The sequence below is a fragment of the Polistes dominula genome, unplaced genomic scaffold (assembly GCF_049000335.1).
Source record: "Polistes dominula isolate Pdom_NZ unplaced genomic scaffold, Pdom_raw_medaka contig_73, whole genome shotgun sequence".
Lineage (NCBI taxonomy): Eukaryota > Metazoa > Arthropoda > Insecta > Hymenoptera > Vespidae > Polistes > Polistes dominula.
The window spans coordinates 4948237-4967750 of record NW_028300951.1 but is presented as its reverse complement, the minus strand read 5'-3'; the positions used below and the strand labels follow the sequence as shown (position 1 = coordinate 4967750).

General features: G+C 31.5%; 4 protein-coding genes and 1 non-coding gene across 8 annotated transcripts; 3 read left to right on the top strand and 2 right to left on the bottom strand.

The window, feature by feature from the left end:
* Nucleotides 1-2483: 2483 nt before the first annotated feature.
* Synj (synaptojanin) lies at nucleotides 2484-15162 on the top strand. Of its 2 annotated transcripts, XM_015316114.2 has the most exons (9): nucleotides 2484-2500; nucleotides 8984-9099; nucleotides 9159-9316; nucleotides 9520-9877; nucleotides 9962-10126; nucleotides 10223-11277; nucleotides 11349-11920; nucleotides 12003-12177; nucleotides 12254-15162. In XM_015316114.2, the coding sequence occupies exons 3-9, from the start codon at nucleotides 9190-9192 to the stop codon at nucleotides 13261-13263; spliced, it is 3462 nt and encodes a 1153-aa protein (XP_015171600.1). In that variant the 5' UTR covers nucleotides 2484-2500; nucleotides 8984-9099; nucleotides 9159-9189; the 3' UTR covers nucleotides 13264-15162. The 2 variants fall into 2 exon arrangements, with proteins under 2 accessions (XP_015171600.1, XP_015171601.1); XM_015316115.2 differs by lacking the exons at nucleotides 2484-2500; nucleotides 8984-9099 and having other exon boundaries at nucleotides 9106-9316; nucleotides 12266-15162.
* LOC149032655 (RNase MRP) lies at nucleotides 2774-3076 on the top strand. Its single transcript, XR_016176535.1, has one exon.
* ari-2 (E3 ubiquitin-protein ligase ari-2) lies at nucleotides 3812-8695 on the bottom strand. 2 transcript variants are annotated; one of them, XM_015316116.2, is made up of 7 exons: nucleotides 7800-8695; nucleotides 6347-6857; nucleotides 6028-6259; nucleotides 5832-5949; nucleotides 5529-5753; nucleotides 5236-5448; nucleotides 3812-5143 (listed from the first exon to the last, which is right to left on the bottom strand). In XM_015316116.2, the coding sequence occupies exons 1-7, from the start codon at nucleotides 7812-7814 to the stop codon at nucleotides 4988-4990; spliced, it is 1470 nt and encodes a 489-aa protein (XP_015171602.1). In that variant the 5' UTR covers nucleotides 7815-8695; the 3' UTR covers nucleotides 3812-4987. The 2 variants fall into 2 exon arrangements, with proteins under 2 accessions (XP_015171602.1, XP_015171605.1); XM_015316119.2 differs by lacking the exon at nucleotides 7800-8695 and adding an exon at nucleotides 7520-7543.
* Nucleotides 14023-18663, bottom strand: Galphai (G protein alpha i subunit). Of its 2 annotated transcripts, none has more exons than XM_015316112.2 (4): nucleotides 18150-18663; nucleotides 17200-17384; nucleotides 16814-17100; nucleotides 14023-16735 (listed from the first exon to the last, which is right to left on the bottom strand). In XM_015316112.2, the coding sequence occupies exons 1-4, from the start codon at nucleotides 18268-18270 to the stop codon at nucleotides 16258-16260; spliced, it is 1071 nt and encodes a 356-aa protein (XP_015171598.1). In that variant the 5' UTR covers nucleotides 18271-18663; the 3' UTR covers nucleotides 14023-16257. The 2 variants fall into 2 exon arrangements, with proteins under 2 accessions (XP_015171598.1, XP_089028311.1); XM_089172185.1 differs by lacking the exon at nucleotides 18150-18663 and adding an exon at nucleotides 17629-17812.
* Nucleotides 18664-18966: 303 nt separating this feature from the next.
* On the top strand, nucleotides 18967-19474 carry Dph3 (Diphthamide biosynthesis 3). Its single transcript, XM_089172178.1, has one exon. The coding sequence runs from the start codon at nucleotides 19208-19210 to the stop codon at nucleotides 19472-19474; it is 267 nt and encodes an 88-aa protein (XP_089028304.1). The 5' UTR covers nucleotides 18967-19207.
* Nucleotides 19475-19514: the final 40 nt, after the last annotated feature.

The following is a 19514-nucleotide window of genomic DNA, read 5'->3' as shown; positions in this document are numbered from 1 at the left end:
AGCCATTCTGCAGCCTTTGGTAAGAACCTCCTATAAAAATTTACTACCCCAAGGAAACGCTATTTTGAAAAAAATTGCACTTTGAAATGTTTATTGTTAGTCCATATTGCCTAAGTCTATCAAATATTGCACGCAGATGTTTTTCATGGGATTCCTTATTTTTAGACGCTACAATTATATCATCTATGTAACAGGCACAAAAATCTAATTTGCTTAATACTATGTTCATAAACCTTTGGAATGTTTGCGCCGCGTTACATAAACCGAAGGGCATTACTGTGTATTCGAACAAACCAAACGGTGTAATTACCGCTGTTTTTTCTATGTCTTCTTCAGCCAACAGAATTTGGTGATATGCTCTAGACAAGTCTATTGTGGAAAATATATTACAGTCACGGAATTGTTGCGTGACGTCGTGTACATGTGGAATGGGGTACCTGTCTGGTACCGTAACGCTATTCAATCGCCTGTAATCTCCACATGGCCTCCATTCGCCATTTTTCTTTGGTACCATATGCAGAGGGCTCGCCCATTGACTCTTGGACGGGCGACAGATTCCTTCGTTGACTAGTTGCTGAAATTCGGCTTGTGCGATTCGCAGTTTTTCCGGATTTAGTCTTCTTGCTCTCTCTGCTATTGGAGGACCTTTTGTGGTAATATAATGTTTCACCGTGTGGCTGATGGGTTTCCTTGAAGTTGGTTTAGTTAAATCTGCGTACTCCCTAAAAAATTCTAAATACGGACTATTGCAATTAATGGTCAAAATGGTTGGAACGTCAATATTTACTAATTCTGCTTTCCTAGAAAGCAATGTATTGCCGTCCAACAATTTTTTGTTTCTTAAATCTGGTAGTAAGTTATAAAAATGTAAGAAATCGGCGCCTATTATTGCTTTAGAAACATTCGCTATAATGAATCTCCATGAAAAATCTCGACGAAGTCCAAGATTTAAGTTTAAAAGTTTCTTTCCGAATGTATCTATTTCTGCACCATTTGCCGCATATAACTTACACGTATTGTCTTTGGTTTCACTTATCGAAGTACGTGGAATCACTGAGACGTCTGCACCAGTGTCTATCAGAAAACATGCTCCTGTTTTCCTATCATTTACCATGAGGCGCAGGTTTCTCGTCGCGTCGTCAACTGCCTCTATTTGAGACGCTTGCATTAGTTTTCCGAAGGCTTTCTTTTATCCGGGCCTGTCCACTTGCACGGGGATCTGCACTTCCACGATTGTTCCGCGAATTTCCAGTGGTAGTAACATAGGCCGTCATTGTTTCGGTGTTTGCTTGACGATCGGCTTCGACTTCGGAATCTTCCGCGGAAACTTCGGTACTTTCTTCTGCCGCGCATTAGGTTTTTTATCTCCTTCGTTAGTTGCGCGATTTCCCGCATGTATTCTGCTACCTCGTGATTGGTTGTTGCTTGAGCGGCCTTTCCTACTGGCGCTGCTTCCGAAATGGCGGCCGTTTCCGGCAGACGCTCTCTCTCGAGGATCTTATCACCCATTTCCGCTAACTTTGCGGGTGACGTATTTTCGTCTGCAATGGTGAGGATCTCTTGTACCCTGGTTGGCATCCTTTGCATCCATAACGTTAGGAGCATTTTTTCGCTAACACTATCACCTGCTAGGCGTTTCATTTCTCTCCAAAGTTCGGACGGTTTTTTGTCTCCTAACTCAATTCCCATTAACAATCGCCTTAGCCGTTGTTCGTCGGATTTAGTTAGTCTGTGTATTAAGGCTTCCTTTAAATGTGTATACGTACATTGCTCGGGGGGGATGCTAAGATGTCGTGTACCTCTCTTATCAGCGTGGTATCCAAATTCCTTATCACCGCTGAAAACTTTACGGCATCCGATTTAACGTTATACGCCGTGAATTCCTTTTCCAACATTACGAACCATAAATTTGGTTCCTCTTTCCAAAAAGCTGGAAGCGTTACATTTCTAAACTCACTGGCGTTGATTTCCTTTGTTACGAACCATAAATTTGGTTCCTTTTTCCAAAAAGCTGGAAGCGTTACATTTCTTAACTCACTGGCGTTGATTTCCTTTGTGTATGTATCGGCACGGGTCACGTCGGCTTCGCTGGTTGGTTGCGCCATTGTTCTTCTTTTTATTATTTTTTCTATTTTAGTTTTTGTATTATATTTTTATTTTTTTTTACGCGGACGTTTCCGGGTTTCGGCACCAATTTACTGTAGAGGGTTTCTCTAGAGTAAAGATAATATTAGACTGAATTTTGTTTTATGATTTTTATTGTTAGGATGCGACTTGCTTTCCTTAGTTGTACACTTCCCAACCGCTACGCACAGACTGTACTAGTCTGGTGACCACTACTTGTTAGCATGGTTCCCTAGCCTTCTAGTAACTTTAGAGGACGCGACCTTCGGTCGTACCGCTACATGCAAGACATCGGAGCTACGGATAGTCAACCATGGGGTGTCAGCATCGAACAGGTGCGGGACGCCACAAGTTGAGCATAACAAAAAGAATGAAGGTAATTGGTTCTCTTGGTCTCTTATTAATCATTCGCTTAGTGGTCGAAATCTTCTTTTCTTGAGCTGCCCTCTAGAATTTGTAGGAACATTTACATTTGGTGTAATCGGAGTGGGGAATTTTTTTCAGACTCAAAGGGCACCTTCCCACCTTTCGTTTAAAAAGTTTATGGTTTGAATGACATCTACGGACAAATAAGAAACTAATAATTTTCTCGCAAGTGGTCATGTACGTTCTGTTCAAATATATACAACTTTCAAAATTAAAATTTTGAGGTTCTTCTGTGTGAAACTTCGGAGATACTTACGGAGTTCTTAGTGACTCAGTTTTCTCTGAGGAAAGTCCCTGGACCCTTAGACAGAAAGTGTCGTAGCTTGATTGTTACAAGCCTCCACCGTATTTCTCGATTGTTAAAGGGGAAGCTGCTTTGGCTGATTTATTCTCGAGAAATTAGGTTGGAAGAGTATTGGTCAAAGCAAAGATGGATGTTTTCAAGGCGTAATGTAATCCAAATTTGCTATACAAAATGGATTATATATATCGCGCCATAACTCAAGAGGGCTTTCAACGAAGGAACTTCATTTCTTTTTTTACTATTATTTTTCTTTTAAAAAATATTTTTGTTTTTTAAGGAGTTAAAAATATCAAGAAAAATTAAAATGCTCATTTATTCGCCGGCCCTATGATGATGCGGGATTTTCAACCATTGCTTGACCCGGCCCATTAAATTTCAAATTCAAGCTTTAATTACTCACCTCTTATAATTTATATATAACATCATTATTTTTTAAAACTACTAGGCCACACACAGCTTTAGTGTATAATATAATTCTTCTTATATGCTTTCCGAAAAACATTTACTTAGCTATTCTAGATAAAACCTACGGTTTCAATAATTTAACACTGACATATATATATACACATGTTTTAAAAGAATAATTTATATTTAGCCCAACATGAAAACTTATGAAGGATTGAAGGTTATTAAGGATCATATTAAAATTTGGAAAGCTTCTAATAATTAGGTATACTTATTAGGTGGTTCGGAAAATCGTTTCGTTTTTTGCTGACGCAATAATGGCATTAGTTGATGCAAACCGACAAATAGTAACACATGACATCGATGAGAGGTTAAATTTATCAAATTCAACTATTTATGACCACTTGAAATGTTTAGGTTTAATCTCGAAGCAAAAATTATTTTCATTTTTACAAAAGAAAAACGAAACGACTTTCCGAAACACCTAATATATTATTTTCTAATAGAATTATCATCTTTTATAAAGGTTTATTTACCTTAATAAGAGACATATCAATTATCATATTACATTTATTTTGCGCACTGATCACAAAGTTTTTAACAATGATTGAATATTTTTTCTTTTTTCGAAGTTCATTTCCTGTCATGTTCATAGAGAATTACCTAATCTAAATAATTTTAAAAAAATGTGAATTTTTAGTCACATCTAATCTTTCTTCGAGCACAAGTATTTTGTCGTTGCATATGGCTTAATACTAATCATAAAAAATGTCATATTCTTTTACACATCATCATAGCATATATATGTACACAGCGACCAGTGCTATTCGCTTGCACCGGTGTATTTAGGCTACAGTCATTTATGTATACATACAACATATCTTAAGAATAAAAATACTTGTTCATAAATTAAAAAATAAAATGAAGGTATAAAAAAAATAACCATGACATAAATCTAAAAGTCCATCCCATGCGATCACAAATAATTATTTTTGAACGTATATACGCGACAATAATACAAATTATATTTAAAATATTTTTTGATTATAGAAAGGAGCCTATACAAAAAGTAATCACTTTCAATTTTTCAAGCTTTCATTTTGTTTGTTTAATTTTCTTTAACACATGATTAACAATTTATTTTTCCTTCATATCTTCTTTACGAAGATTGATCATTAAAAAATATATTAAATTGTATATAATTATTAAGCTAATATTTAAAAATCATTACTTTTCCATTTTGCAATGACATTTTATTTTATATTTTTCTTGTACAAAAAAAAAAAGTAAAGAAAAAAAGAAACATGATTTTTTTTTAATGAAACGAATAATGAGAAGAATAAATATCTTTTCTGACTAACTTATTATAATTTCTCAACATATATTATACTTAACCTGCGAATCGTAAAAGTTTTCCTTATTAGGAAGACTGTTCTTTACATATTAACCACTTGCGATGGCGAAGAATTCTCCGTCGCGTGTGCCACGCACGTCGTTGGCAATTTTGCGACAAAAGCATCACGACGTGCGTGCACGTTTTTCCATCGCAAGTGGTTAAATCATGTCTTACTAGACATGAATTTTAAAAGCGCAGGAAGTTTTGATCTATAATTACTATACATATGCATCCATATTTCAAAAATCAAAACTAGCGATGTTGACATTTTAGAAAAACCTAAGAGAGACAATCTGTGACATTTGTCAAATGAATACTTATTTAATTAATAGTTATACCTCAAGAAAGTCCTTTAATAAAGTAACGCGACGTTTTTCTGCAATGTCCATTTGATTTTCTAGATCTCCACGATCTGTTGTTTCCGCTCGTTCTATTTTCCATGAGAGATTTTCTATTTCTGCTTCCAGTTGTGCTTGCTGATACTCGAACTATTAAAATAGAAATAAATAATCAATTTAAAATCTTATATGAATTTATTAGAATCAATTTGTAGCATCAGTGTAGATCGATAATATCTTACAAGTTCTTTTCTTGGACCAGCTTCCATGTAGTAAGCATAAGGATATGTATATTGTAAAGTGTAACGACAACGAGCTAAAAGCGATGCAGCTTCAAACAAATGTTGCCAATCTATCCATGTACCACTTGCTGTCATGACTTTTTTATTAATTCTCATCTTTATACCTTCTAAAGTTTGTTCTTCCAGTTTAAGAGATTTACTATGATTTTCCCACTGAAATAAATTTCTTTTAAATAGATATCAACATTATATTGGTATTATGATACTAATAATATTAAATAATAAAGGCTCACCCTTTCGTAATAATGTAAATATTTTTTTAATGCTTCCCTTGCTTGAGCATGAACACTTTCATGTGCAATATTAGGATTCTCTTTGTAACGTGAACATTCATAATATTCACTTCCGTGTAATTTCCAATTATGAAGACACATCCAACAAAAATCATGCTTACAATTATAACATTGCATATGATTACAACCACCATTTTTTTCTATACAAATATGGCATTTTGGACACTGAAAAATATACCACATTAATATGAAAGAATTATATATGTATTTATAAATGCACTAAATTATTTTTTATACTCTTACATCTTTGGTATGAGCACTAATATAATTTGCTGTTTCTGAATCATCTGCACATTTTGTTAACCACTTTTTAATTGTGTTACAATCAGTAGGAGCATGATAATCCATACCACATCGAAAACTAAATCATGAATTTAATAATTATTATTTATATATGTATATCTCTAAATATTTTATAATAAGTACAACATATACGTACCAAAATACAGTTTTACAAGAAGAACACATAACTCTTTTAGCTCGTTGTTCTTTCGAACGCAAGACTATTTGGCAATTTGGGCCAGGACAAAATCTTAATTGTGGATGAGACTTAACGTAATCACAAAAAGCAAATTGTTGATACTTTTCTCTCATATTAGGCTTAGTGAGCAAGGATAAGACAAAATCTTCTGGTACTAAAACGTCGCAATCTTGTGCCATGCAACTTATTCCTAAAAACAATTAATATTTATTATACAGAATTTATTTAAAAAATCTAAATTTTCATAAAATTATAAAAAATTGATTCTGTAACTTACCAGTAGATATACCTTGTGTTATTTGTACTTCAAAATGCATACACCAACAGTCTTTGCAAAATGAATGACCACACATAAGAGTAGAAAATTTATCAGCACGATGAACAGTTACACACACAGAACACAATCCTTTAGTTCCTGAGGTAGAATCCACCAAAGGCACCGGTCTAATTTTCGAACTGGTCAATAAATTGGAAGCATTGGTACGATATTTGGATATTATATCTTGCAGTGCCCAATTGTGTGCATGTAATAATACTTTGGCTAAGGACGGTGTTATACGAAGATTGTTGCTTAGTACTTCAACATTTTCATTCAAAAGCCTTTCTACTTCGTCAACTCTTAAACAATCATAAACAGCAAACTCCGGATCCCTTCTATTTTGATCGGGATCAACATCGTTATCTACTTCACCACCCCATGGTTGTACATTATAATAATCTTCATAACCTGGGTCTCCACAGTCTGAATCCGAACAATCCATTTCACTGTCATATTCTTCGCCTGACATCTACATACATACACAATTGTCATTTTATTATTTTACACTCAAATAATACAGATGACATTTAGAATAATAAATAGACAAATAGCATCTGTGAATATATGTTACCAAAACTTTTTACAAGCTTGTGCATTAACAGTAAATTATAACAAGCATAATATCTAGTAATGATTTATTTTTATAACCTTAGAAATGGTATTATTGTATTCACCCTAACAACTTTATCCAAGTATCCTATAAAGATACACAATGAGAAATAAAATCTAATATAAACAAAGTTTCCTAAGCAGCATTGAAAGTTTAACAATACATTTATTCAGATAGATATATGTTAAGATATTTAGACATATATTAAAATAAATTCTAAAATAAGATAACGCATTTACAATGATTGATCAATCATTTTTCTACTAATTTTAATCAAGATTTAATCTGTCATAAATGTATAATTAACAGATAACTAATAAGGTAATCGTGTATTCTCACGATTTATAATTTAACAATAAATAGTAAAACTCATGGTAAATATCTATAAGCAAATAAAAACGTATGCATATGTAAATATATACACATATACATTTATATATCTCTTTACGTTGTATATAAGACGAGACAAGTATATATGAAAAGAATTTTATTATAATTAATTTTTATAAGTAGTAACGTACACTAGCATATGAACTTATCAGATGCTCGTTTCAATACTCTTACTAGACTATTCGTAACAGATGATTCAAGTAAAATCTGAAGGTAGATAGAGATAAGTATGTCAAAATCACCTGACATCAAACAGCTGAGGTTGTTTAAGTATGGGTAAAGAAAGAACGCATATCCATTGAGAAATTTAGATTTAAAGATATAACATTGTTCACGATTAAGAAATAAAAGAAAATAACATAAAAAAGAAGAAAAAACGTGTAATATATTACACGCAAGTTGTATACATACCTCTATTGAGTTCATAGCATTTTTTTTTAAACACGCTTTAACCTTATACAATACGACAGAACGAACGAGTATGTATGCTTTATTTGAAAGATCTTTCCTCGATTTTCGCGATCTTTTGAATTCTTGTTGTTATTTATTTTCTTTGACAATATCACAAATTCATAGTTAGATTTATTTTATACGATAATTTACATCAATTATTTGATATATTTACAAAGGATTTATAAAAACGAGATTACTTTTTTTCCAACAAACGTTCTATGTGTATTCATTTATAACGTGTGCGCGTACGCACACGAGAAAACAGAAATATACCACTGGTAACTCTATTACTAATCGTGAGATCTGTTTTATCAATGGTAATTAATGTTTACGCATTAAAGTTTCTATCACTTTTTTCTTACATTTGAAGAATTCATATTTACTCTTTTCTATTTTTTTTTATCTTTCTCAGATATTGATATATATGTATATTTATTTTTATTTAAAATAATTATAATCCAATTTCTTTTATACAATAACAATAATGAATAGTGAGAAATATATTTTGTAGGTTGATCGATCTCATTATAAGAATTATGAAAAAACAAAAGATAATTTAGTGGAAATTATAAAAGTTTATAGTTTTTTAATCCTTTTATATTGTTTAAAGAAGAAAATGTATATGTATGCATACACACTAAAATATACTTTTAAACTCGTATTGTATACAGCATCGCGTCGCTAAGAATACACTACTTTTTAGCAGATTACACACGCACACACACAGATCAATGAAGCAATGCTAAACATGTACATTACGATGACGGATTTTTATGATTACTTTAAATCATTCTATAACTTTATTTCACGCACGCTACTGATGCAGAGCAGAATATATTTATAAAGTATATATATATATATATATATATATATATATATATATGTACACACACATTAAGGATAATAAATTCTTTTATAAGATTAATTTTTTATCCAGATGTATTAAATTTGTTAATAATTTGAAAAATTTATCTATATAAGATGATTTGATTGGTTAATTATTTAAAATTTCATTTAAATATATATATATATATTTATATATACACCGACATATATGTATTTATATATATGCAATAATTTAATACAATCGATATATAGTTCGTAACTTCGATTTTTCTATAGTAAAAATAATATTCTATTAGATGGCGCTGGAGTATTAATCGAAAAAAGGAAAAACGAGATTGGTCGAACGATCTTTGAATTTGTGGTCGATGTACAAACGATATATCTCGAGTGGGAGTTGCGGCTTATGATCAAGGTAGTGATATGACAGAAGCGCTGTCATTCATAGAATCTAATTGATAACTTATTTGTCAGATATTTAAAAGGAATACATCGTAGCAACACAATGGCGATGGGCAAAGGTTTTCGCGTATACGAAAAATTAAAACCACCTAGTCCACACTCCTTATTGTTAGAACGACGAAATCATAAGGAAACAGTCTTATTTGAATCCCAGGCTGTTGCTGTACTTTGTAAGTATTCAAACGTTTTTTATTTCATCCTTTAATTGCGTAAAAAAAAGATATTTTTAATGATTCGTATTAGTTTCTTGTTTTTCTTTTTTTTTAATTAATAAATTCGAATTGCAATTCATATTTAATTAATTGTTTTCTTTTATTTTGTCGAACAAATCGATTATTATATATGTGCTTTTCATTGACTTCTTTTTTTACAGCTCTTCAAGAAACAGAATCTTTGAAAGGACAATATACCAAATTGTTAGATGCCTATGGATGTTTAGGTGTACTACAATTAAATGCTGGAGAGAACACTTTACTTTATCTTGTTCTTGTTACCGGTTGCTTCTCAGTTGGTAAAATTGGTGAAACTGAAATCTTTAGAATCACACAATCACATTTTGTTCCGTTACATTATAGTCAAGGAAATGAAGACCGTGTTTCAGAAGTTAGAAAATTTCTTAACTCTGGTACATTTTATTTTTCTTGGACATCTGGTCAACAAGAATCTCTTGATATTACTCTTAGCGCTCAAAAAAGAAGTAAATCGACAATTACCGATAATAGATTCTTCTGGTTGGTAAAATATATTTTACAGGAGCACAAACTATTTACTTTCAATCATATAAAAAGATAAATATGTTTTTGTTTAATAAATAGGAATCGTATGTTACACATTCATTTACTACGATATGGAGTAGATACGAGTCAGTGGTTACTTAAAGCAATGTGTGGCAGCGTAGAGATTCGTACCGTTTATGTGGGTCATAGACAAGCTCGTGCAGTTCTTGTATCAAGATTAAGTTGTGAAAGAGCAGGTACTAGGTATGTATATTAATGTTATATTAAATTTCATTTTGATATAATTTTTCATATATATATATAAAATATTATTTTAATATATTTTCTTTTTCTTTTTAGATTTAACGTTAGAGGGACTAATGATGATGGACACGTAGCTAATTTTGTGGAAACTGAACAAGCTATTTATTTGGATAATGAAGTAACTTCTTATGTACAAACTAGAGGATCGGTTCCTTTATTTTGGGAACAACCCGGAATACAAGTTGGTTCGCATAAAGTTAAAATATCCAGAGGATTTGAAGCTTCAAAGCCAGCTTTTGATAGACATTTAACTATGATTAAACAAAGGTATGGACAACAAGTGATAGTAAATCTTCTGGGCTCCAGTCTCATTGGTAGTAAAGAGGGGGAGGCAATGTTAAGTCAATTATTTCAAACACATCACAATATGTCAGAACATAAAGATGTACCACACATATTATTTGATTATCACCAGGAGTGTAGAGGCGGAAACTTGAAGAATCTCTCCAAACTAAAAGCTAAAGTAGAAAAGTACTTAGAGTCCTTTTCCTTATTTTATGCTGCTGGAAAAAATGTAATACTTGAACAAACTGGTACAATTCGTACTAATTGTTTAGATTGCTTGGACAGAACTAACTGTGTACAAACTTTTTTTGCGTTAGAATTGCTTGCGCAACAATTAAGTTTATTAAAACTACTCGAAAAACAGCAAATGGTATCAAGATTTGAGGAAGTTTTTCGTCAAATGTGGATATATAATGGAAATGAAGTTAGTAAAATTTATGCTGGAACTGGCGCAATACAAGGAAGCTCAAAATTATTAGATGGAGCAAGATCTGCGGCTAGAACAATACAAAATAATCTTTTGGATTCAAGTAAACAGGAAGCCATTGATATTTTGCTCTTAGGTTCTACATTAAACACAGAGATAGCTGATAGAGCAAGATTATTGCTAGCATCTAATATGTTACATGCCCCGCCAAGTGTATTGAGAGAAATGTGTAAAAGATATAATGAATATGTGACAACCATGAAGCTTAGAATAAGCGTTGGTACTTATAATGTTAATGGTGGTAAACATTTTCGAAGCGTAGTACACAAAGATATCTCCCTTTCTGATTGGTTATTAGATGCTCCACGTTATTCGTCGTGTAAGTATAAATTAAATAGATCAAATCTAATATTACAATTATATATACATCTTTCAATATAATATTTTCAGCATTGGTATCTGTAGAATATGATAATACACCAGTGGATGTATTTGCAATTGGATTTGAGGAAATAGTAGATTTAAATGCTAGTAATATTATGGCAGCTAGTTCTGATAACGCAAAAGCTTGGGCAGAAGAATTACAAAAAGTATTATCAAGAGATACCGAATATGTTCTTGTTACATATCAACAATTAGTTGGAGTTTGTTTATATCTTTTCATACGACCTGAACACGCTCCTTACTTGAGAGATGTTGCTGTTGACTGCGTGAAAACAGGTTTAGGCGGTGCTACGGGTAACAAAGGTGCGGCAGCTATAAGGTGTGTCTTATATTCCACATCTTTATGTTTCGTGTGTGCTCATTTTGCTGCTGGCCAATCTCAAGTTACCGAGCGCAATGCTGATTACGCAGAAATAACGAGGAAAATAACATTTCCTATGGGTAGAACACTAAATACTCATGATTATGTATTTTGGTGTGGAGACTTTAATTACAGAGTTGATATGGACAAGGATGAGATGAAAGAAATGATTAAGAGAAATGAAATTGATCAAATAATGCAATATGACCAATTAAAAGTAAAAATCTTAAATCACTTTTTTTAAATACAAATGCAAATTACGTAATTGTAGGTATTATACGCTTTCGTTTTTCATATAGGTACAACAAGAGCAAGGTAATGTTTTCAAAAACTTTTTGGAAGGATCCATTACATTTCCTCCTACGTACAAGTATGATCTTTTTTCTGACGACTATGATACCAGTGAAAAGTGTCGTCAACCTGCCTGGACAGATAGAGTTCTTTGGAAACGAAGAAAGCAGATACCTGACATTGGTAAGTATTAAAGAATACAACTAACAAAAACATTTTGCATAAGCTTTGGGTAATTCTGTAAAAACTATGGCCCTAGATTCTCCTACAGACTGGTATCCAGGAAAGCTTATTTATTACGGCAGAGCTGAATTGAAACAAAGTGATCATAGACCTGTTATTGCCATTATTGACGTTGAAGTTTATCGCGTTGAATCGCAACAAAGAGAACACGTATTTAAAGAAGTAATCGAAGATTTGGGTCCACCGGATGGAACGATAATAGTTAAAACAGTAGATGAGACAGAAGATGCGGATAGTACATTCGACAGTAATGTTATGATGGCTTTGGTACAAGATTTATCTCATATAGGCGAAGTAATTCTCGTGAGGTTTGTTGGAGAAACAATCTGGGTTACCTTTAGAGATGGACAATGTGCTTTAGCTGCTGCGAAAAAAGGAATGACACATGTCTGTGGTCAAGCATTAACTTTAACATTAAAGTCACCTAATTGGATGCAACTTATTGATAAAGAAATTGAAATATGTAGTAACACTACAGTATCACAATCTAGTGTTTTCTCGCCTGTCTCAAAAACTTCCTTGCCGAAATTAGAACAATTAGGAATTGCTGAACATCCATCGGCTAATAAAGGAAATACAAATGGTTCTACACCACCACCTAGGCCAGCTCCGCCAGGAAGACCATCTCAACCACCTAAAAGTCCGTACCAAGAGAGAAAACAAATTCCGCACGCAGGCGTATTTAGCGTATTACCTAATCAGTTTTCTACGACATCAGTTAAGGATAGAGCCGAATCTAATCAAGTGGAAAGATCGTCACCAGAATCTGCAATTTACGAAGAAATATTAGATGGATTTCCTAATTATCCTGCACCAACTAGGCCACCACCGCCATTGCCACGTACAGATCCTTCCCAAGAGTCATTAAACAAATCTCCAAGTTCTATACCTCCTCCGTTACCGCAAAGACAAATTCCTCCTCCACCACAGCATGCACCACCTAGCTTGCCTGTATCGTCAGTTCCACCACCAGTTCCTGCAAGAACGTCAGGTGGTCCACCTATTCCAGCAAGAAATCCACATTAGAGACAGCATTTACATTAGTCCTCATTTAGAGTATTATTGTCATCTTACATATAAATATTTATGACACTAAATAGAGAAATGAGATTAATAAGGCAAAGTTCTCTTTTGCTTCCATAAAAGCCACTCTTTCTCACTGTATCGTAATGAGATTTCCAAATCTATTTTGTGGCTAGGACCAGTCCTTTAACTGTATACAAAATATCAATGGGGAAGTGCTTGTTACCGTACCATGTCATTGGTTCAAGTTCTTCTAAAAAATAATAATACTCAAGTGGTTCCATAAGATTTTTGTATACTTACAATCTTTAATTACTATTCATGACACCTATGTTTATAATGATGATGATATATATTGATGATATATATATCACAAGATTATATATTGTTTACAAAGTAAACGAAAAATGGCTTAAACTTTAACGATTAAAAACAAATACAAGGATTATGAAATAATTCCTCAAAAAAAAATTTCGGTTTATGGGAGAACTAGAGAATTATTCCAAAATAAAATAAATATAATGTGTTTGATATATGATACAATGGTACGATATACAATGCTGCGCTTAAATTATAGTGCATAATTTATAAACAAAATCCATGACATTTGTTGTAGATTTGATTAGCTTGAGACATGGCTTGATGTATCTCAAATGTTGCAAGATAGAAAACTATTTATGAATTTAATAGAAAACAGCTATTAATTTATCTATGAAAAAAAAATATATATATGATGAAAAAAGGGGTAATAAAAAAATGATGCACATTGTAACTTAAGACAAAATGTAATTCTCTGTTATACAGCTTTGTATACCGCCAAATGCATATATATTATTCGATGTTATAAAAAATAGCTATTGTCAAAGTAGTACAAAATTAAGATTCCTTGCTTACTGTAAAGTAGCAACACAAAGACACTTGAACAAATAGGCAAGAAAAATGTCGTTCCCACACTTATAAACTATTTTCTTCATCTGAAAGTAAAAGAATATTTTTGGAGAGGTCATTTAAAAATATTTTTATACGTTCTAATCATTTTCTTCCATCAGAATTTACATTTTTTTTTCAACGAGACAATGCTTAATGAAACTGGGAACATTCTTCGAAATAATTCACACATGATCGAATATTAATCTAAAATATTTTTGGAATAAAAAAATATAAAATTTGGTGTAATTTTAATAACATTTAGAAAAATGAAAAAATGTCTTGTTATTAACAAGAAAGTGAAATTTTCCTAATAATTATTCGATAGGTATATCGCGTGCGTGTTTATATTATTTATTTTTTATTTTTCCTTTTCTCTTTCTCTATCAAATAATAATTACATCCGTAGAAAACGAATTAAAACATTCCTAAAACACCGAAATATATCTATATTTAATTTTTATTATTATTATATATAGTTATAGTTTAGAATTTTAATTATAAAAATATTTTAAGCTGCAAAGATGAATCCGCAGTGCTACATCTAATGAATATATTATCAATTATGAATTAATATTGTTTCGTAAAAAAGAAATTTTGTTTATCTAAATAGCATATAACTGTCTTTTAATTTTTATATCAATTGAGATAATATTTATTTGTGTTCCTATTAAACGGAGTTATATATATTTATATAAAGTTAGTCCCTTTATACTTTATACAAAGTAGGATCATACATATATATATATATATATATATATATAAAATCTGTTTTACGAAATTTATGTGCGTATGTGTATGAAAAATTTATATATAAATATACTGTAAACACAAAGCGCTGTGCCTGTCAAAAAAAAAAATTAAGATCATGTGTAAAGCAATGTAAATGGCTGTGAACATAAATCCGGAAAAGAGTATGCTTTTAGTTAGAACATATTAATCCATTTTAGCAAATAAATTATGTACAAAAATGAATACATCCGATATATAACGATTCCTCACACGAGCCGCATTTTAATCATTTTGAATTGATGATGACATCAGAAGCAGAAAGTACAAGAATGACTCAACAAATGGCAGTGTTCAAACAATGCATCACGGATATGTCATAAGTATAAAAAATTATTTCAATATCAGGACATTTATATTAATATGTAAATCCATTTAGGTATATTTATATACATCATTATTCATTCCATTCAATTTTATTAATTTTATAAAGTCATTGACGATGTGAGTTTCTTGTATTTTCCCTTCATAAAAAAAACTAAATTTATCGAAGATGTCGTTTACAAATTTTTGAGGAAAAATTGTCGCACACTATTAATTACATAACGATTGTGTTTTATTCTTTCATGATTTTAAATTAATTTTGCACACAGCATTCGTTTGTGATGCAATAACACATATTGAAATGATACATTGATATTATTTAAACTTACATAGTTATGTTTAAATAAATCAATGTAAAATTCGTTGTTGACTTGCAAAGAAAGTCTTAGATTAATAGGTAACTAGATCCTGATCTCAATATTAAATACACAATTAATACAAAATTAAAAGATCTTCCGTTTGCGCGCTTTATCCTTTTATAGATGAGGAAAAAAAGCGATTATTACAAATCCAGATTAATTATAAATTAACAATTTCGCGAGTGTGATTATTATAGATATATATGTATATTTATATATATTGATGAATATATATATATATATATATTATATATATTGCGCGCATTAACCCGGAATTAAATTCACAGATGAAACTAAAAGTGACTCATTGTCGATAGATAATAATACAAAAAGATATTGTGTTAAAAAATATAGGATCTAGCAAGGAAAAATACCTAATAAAAAAAAAGAATATAGGATATACTAAATGTTAATGAGATGTCAAAGTAAAAGTCTTATGAGATTAGTACATGTGTTTACATGATAATAAACTGTTTTCCCCTCCCTTTCTTTACAGTTTTAATACAGTCTCTCTTTTGTCATGTCTATAAATTGATTGTTGTTCCAACATTTGGAAAGATTTTTTTACATTTAATAAAATAATGGAGTATTGCAACACTTAGCTTAATAATCCACAATTGCTTAAATTATTCTTAATAATGACGTCGGTCACAGCGTCAAATACAAATTGTATATTAGATGTATCTGTGGCACATGTGAAATGTGTGTAAATTTGTTTCTGATCTTTCCTTTTGTTTAAATTTTCAAATTTCATTTGAATAAAAGATGAACATTCATCATAGTTGTTAGCACCTTTGTAATCCGGAAAACAAATGGTTAACGAGCTTCTAGCAATTTTTTCTTCAAAAAGATCCTTTTTGTTAAGAAACAATATAATCGACGTTTCAACGAACCACTTGCTATTGCATATAGAATCAAATAGCTTCATTGATTCGATCATTCTATTCATTTCTTCATCCTCTGCAAGGACTAAATCGTACCCACTGAGAGCGACACAAAATATAATGGCTGTAACACCTTCGAAACAGTGTATCCATTTTTTCCTCTCTGACCGTTGACCACCAACATCAAACATTCTGTTAAATTAAGTTATCATCATCTCGATATATCAAAATTAATTAATAATACAACTATAATTAACAAAAATAACATACTTGAAGTGTAATCCTTTAAATGAAAAATGAGTTTCCACAATTCCTGTAGTTTTCACACGTGTTCTAAGGACATCTTGTTGAGTAGGAATATAATTAGGTTGTGCTATACGATCAAGAGCATTTAGATAATACGCAGCAGAATCATTCAACTGATATTCTCTACTGCGTGTGAAACAAAGTTGTACACCTGCATCTTGCCACAGTCTTTTCATTAATAACACTAACTCTCCAGTAAGTTCACCTTCCTCAGCTGCTGAAGCTAGGGTGAAGAATTGCCGAGCTATATCCTAATGCACGATTATAATAAATTTAAAAGATTAGTATTACTTGTAAAAAATAAGAAAAGAAATAATAAGAGGTTTACCCTTTTTAAATATAACACTTACAGCCTTACTAGAATCAGCAAAATCAATTCTTAGTTGCCCCATAGCTCTGATTATTGCCATTAAACTTTGTATTGCGTTACTATATACTACTGGCTTATATTGTTCGCATTCTTCCTTACTATACCCAGTTTCATGAATTATTTTCATCTGTTTTACTATCGTTGATTTGCCAGATTCTCCAGCTCCTTAAAAAGAAAGAATTAAAAGTATAATCTTATTGAATAATAATTATTTACTTGTAACAACGTTAATTTTGTTAATTTAAAATAGCTTGTAAAAGAATTTAAATAAAAACTTTCTTATTTGAGAATTTCTCGAGAAAGATAATATATTTTTAATTTTCTATTGTATATATATTGTGTAAATTCGTATGAAATTATATATGCTATCGAATGCAACAAGTATCAGAAATACATATGACATGCGCACCAACGTCGCGCCATTCGAAAAATCCTTTTATTTATTCTTAGTAATTGAGTTGTGGTTGAGTACTCGTTAATTGCCGGAAAGAAAAAAAGTGAATAGGATTTCAGAGATGCATCATCTCTTCAGAATGATTACGCGGCGCGTTTCAAGGAAAAGCGTAAATAATGGTTTGACATATATGTATGCAACAAAGTGAGACATCAAAAACTACATATATATATATATGTATATATATAATAAATATTTTAACGTTAAAATAAGAACGTATGATATTAATTTGTTTTTATTATTTTATTTTTCTTAAGAATATTAATAATCAAGTAGAAGAAAACAATTACATTATGTACATGAAATCATATATGTCTCTTTTTCAATAAACTAATGGCTGAACATTTCCTTGATTAAAAACATAAAAACCAAATTCGTAGGAATAAAATCGATTTAAATAATTATACGATAATGCAACTGATAAAACGATTCAATTCTTATAAAATATTAAGGAAAATTTAGAAGAATAAACATACCAAGTAAGAGGAGTTTGACCTCACTGGCGGCCCGCTCGCCATCGGCCCTTAGATCTTTGTCGATTTTCTTGGACCTTTCAGCGGCTTCTTTGTCTCCGGTGGTGCTTACAGCACAACCCATCCTCACCGGGATTGAAAATATTCACAAGATAAACAATAAACACCATGCACTAATCGTGTTTATAATAACACGTGTCTTTCGATTAGTTATATTTGTCCGTTATAATCGGCCGCTACCGTCTGACACTTGTTGCACGGACGCGTGGGAACCGCCCGCACGCGGTTCCGCCTGCATATACGCAACAATTAAAAAACTTTAACAAATCTTTCACGAACCAATACGCTAAGGAGTTCGCGATTACCTTAATCACTTTAAATTTAACGTTAGAAAAACACGACGATGCAAAACGTAAAACTACCGGTGCCCTTTCTTCACATTTATTGACACTACTTTCTACGGCCCTTACGACTTGGAAGACAGATCCCGCGAGATCCGGAATGATTTAATTTCGTCGCTTATACACTACTTAGTAAACGCGACCTTAATTGGTTCTGCGATCATACGAGCATTACGATTGGTTATCCAAATTAGTTTGAATTCCCTCAGCCAATTAGATTATTCGACCTCTAGTACTTCTGATTCGACGATATCTAGTCTTATACCTGACATGCAATTCTATTGGCCACATTTTTCATATTTTCGATATGATACCCTAATCTTCGAACAAAAAGGGATTTTAAATTTATTTTTGTTTCTTTTTCTCTTTATTTAGGAATATGTGATAAATATGTCTTATTTAAATGTAAAGTACTTTTTAAGTGTATACCATTAAAACTTCGCAAGTGTTATAATCTTACTAAATAATAATTATACTTCATTTAAATAATGAATTTAAATCGTTTTTACAATAGTCAAGTCGTTTTAGGAATTTGTTACTTATAATACTACTGTCCTTGAAAATGCCTCATATGTTGCATATCTTATTAATTTTTGGAGGTTGGAACACGTGTTTTTCAGTTAACCTATAAGTTCTATAGATATTTAGAAAACTAGTACTATGTCAGTATATCACGACGAAGTGGAAATCGAAGATTTTGAATACGACGAAGAAGGAGAAATTTATTACTATCCCTGTCCTTGTGGTGATCAATTTCAAATATCAAAGGCAGATCTTATATCTGGTGATGATGAAGCTATGTGCCCGTCGTGTTCTCTCATTGTTAAAGTAATTTATAATAAGGAATCTTTTTCTGAAAAACAAAATTTTACTAAAACAGAAAGTGTTGCTGAAACAGAACAAAAACTTAACACGCAAAAAGTTTAAGTTAATTTCATATTAGTGTATATTATTTATCTAAGAACTT

What these genes read in the sequence shown, in the direction of transcription:
- ari-2 (XM_015316116.2), bottom strand. An exon ending in TCTTGTAAAACTGTATTTTG is followed by an intron (nt 5,950 to 6,027) that starts GTACGTATATGT and finishes TTCATGATTTAG; the next exon opens with TTTTCGATGTGGTATGGATT. An exon ending in CTGGTCCAAGAAAAGAACTT is followed by an intron (nt 5,144 to 5,235) that starts GTAAGATATTAT and finishes CTATTTTAATAG; the next exon opens with TTCGAGTATCAGCAAGCACA.
- Dph3 (XM_089172178.1), top strand. Translation starts at nt 19,208, where the DNA reads ATGTCAGTATATCACGACGAAGTGGAAATCGAAGATTTTGAATACGAC.
- Synj (XM_015316114.2), top strand. Translation starts at nt 9,190, where the DNA reads ATGGCGATGGGCAAAGGTTTTCGCGTATACGAAAAATTAAAACCACCT. An exon ending in ACCGATAATAGATTCTTCTG is followed by an intron (nt 9,878 to 9,961) that starts GTTGGTAAAATA and finishes TTTAATAAATAG; the next exon opens with GAATCGTATGTTACACATTC. An exon ending in AAAGCAGATACCTGACATTG is followed by an intron (nt 12,178 to 12,253) that starts GTAAGTATTAAA and finishes CTATGGCCCTAG; the next exon opens with ATTCTCCTACAGACTGGTAT.
- Galphai (XM_015316112.2), bottom strand. Translation starts at nt 18,270, where the DNA reads ATGGGTTGTGCTGTAAGCACCACCGGAGACAAAGAAGCCGCTGAAAGG. An exon ending in GGTCAAACTCCTCTTACTTG is followed by an intron (nt 17,385 to 18,149) that starts GTATGTTTATTC and finishes TTTCTTTTTAAG; the next exon opens with GAGCTGGAGAATCTGGCAAA. An exon ending in TTTAAAGGATTACACTTCAA is followed by an intron (nt 16,736 to 16,813) that starts GTATGTTATTTT and finishes TTAATTTAACAG; the next exon opens with AATGTTTGATGTTGGTGGTC.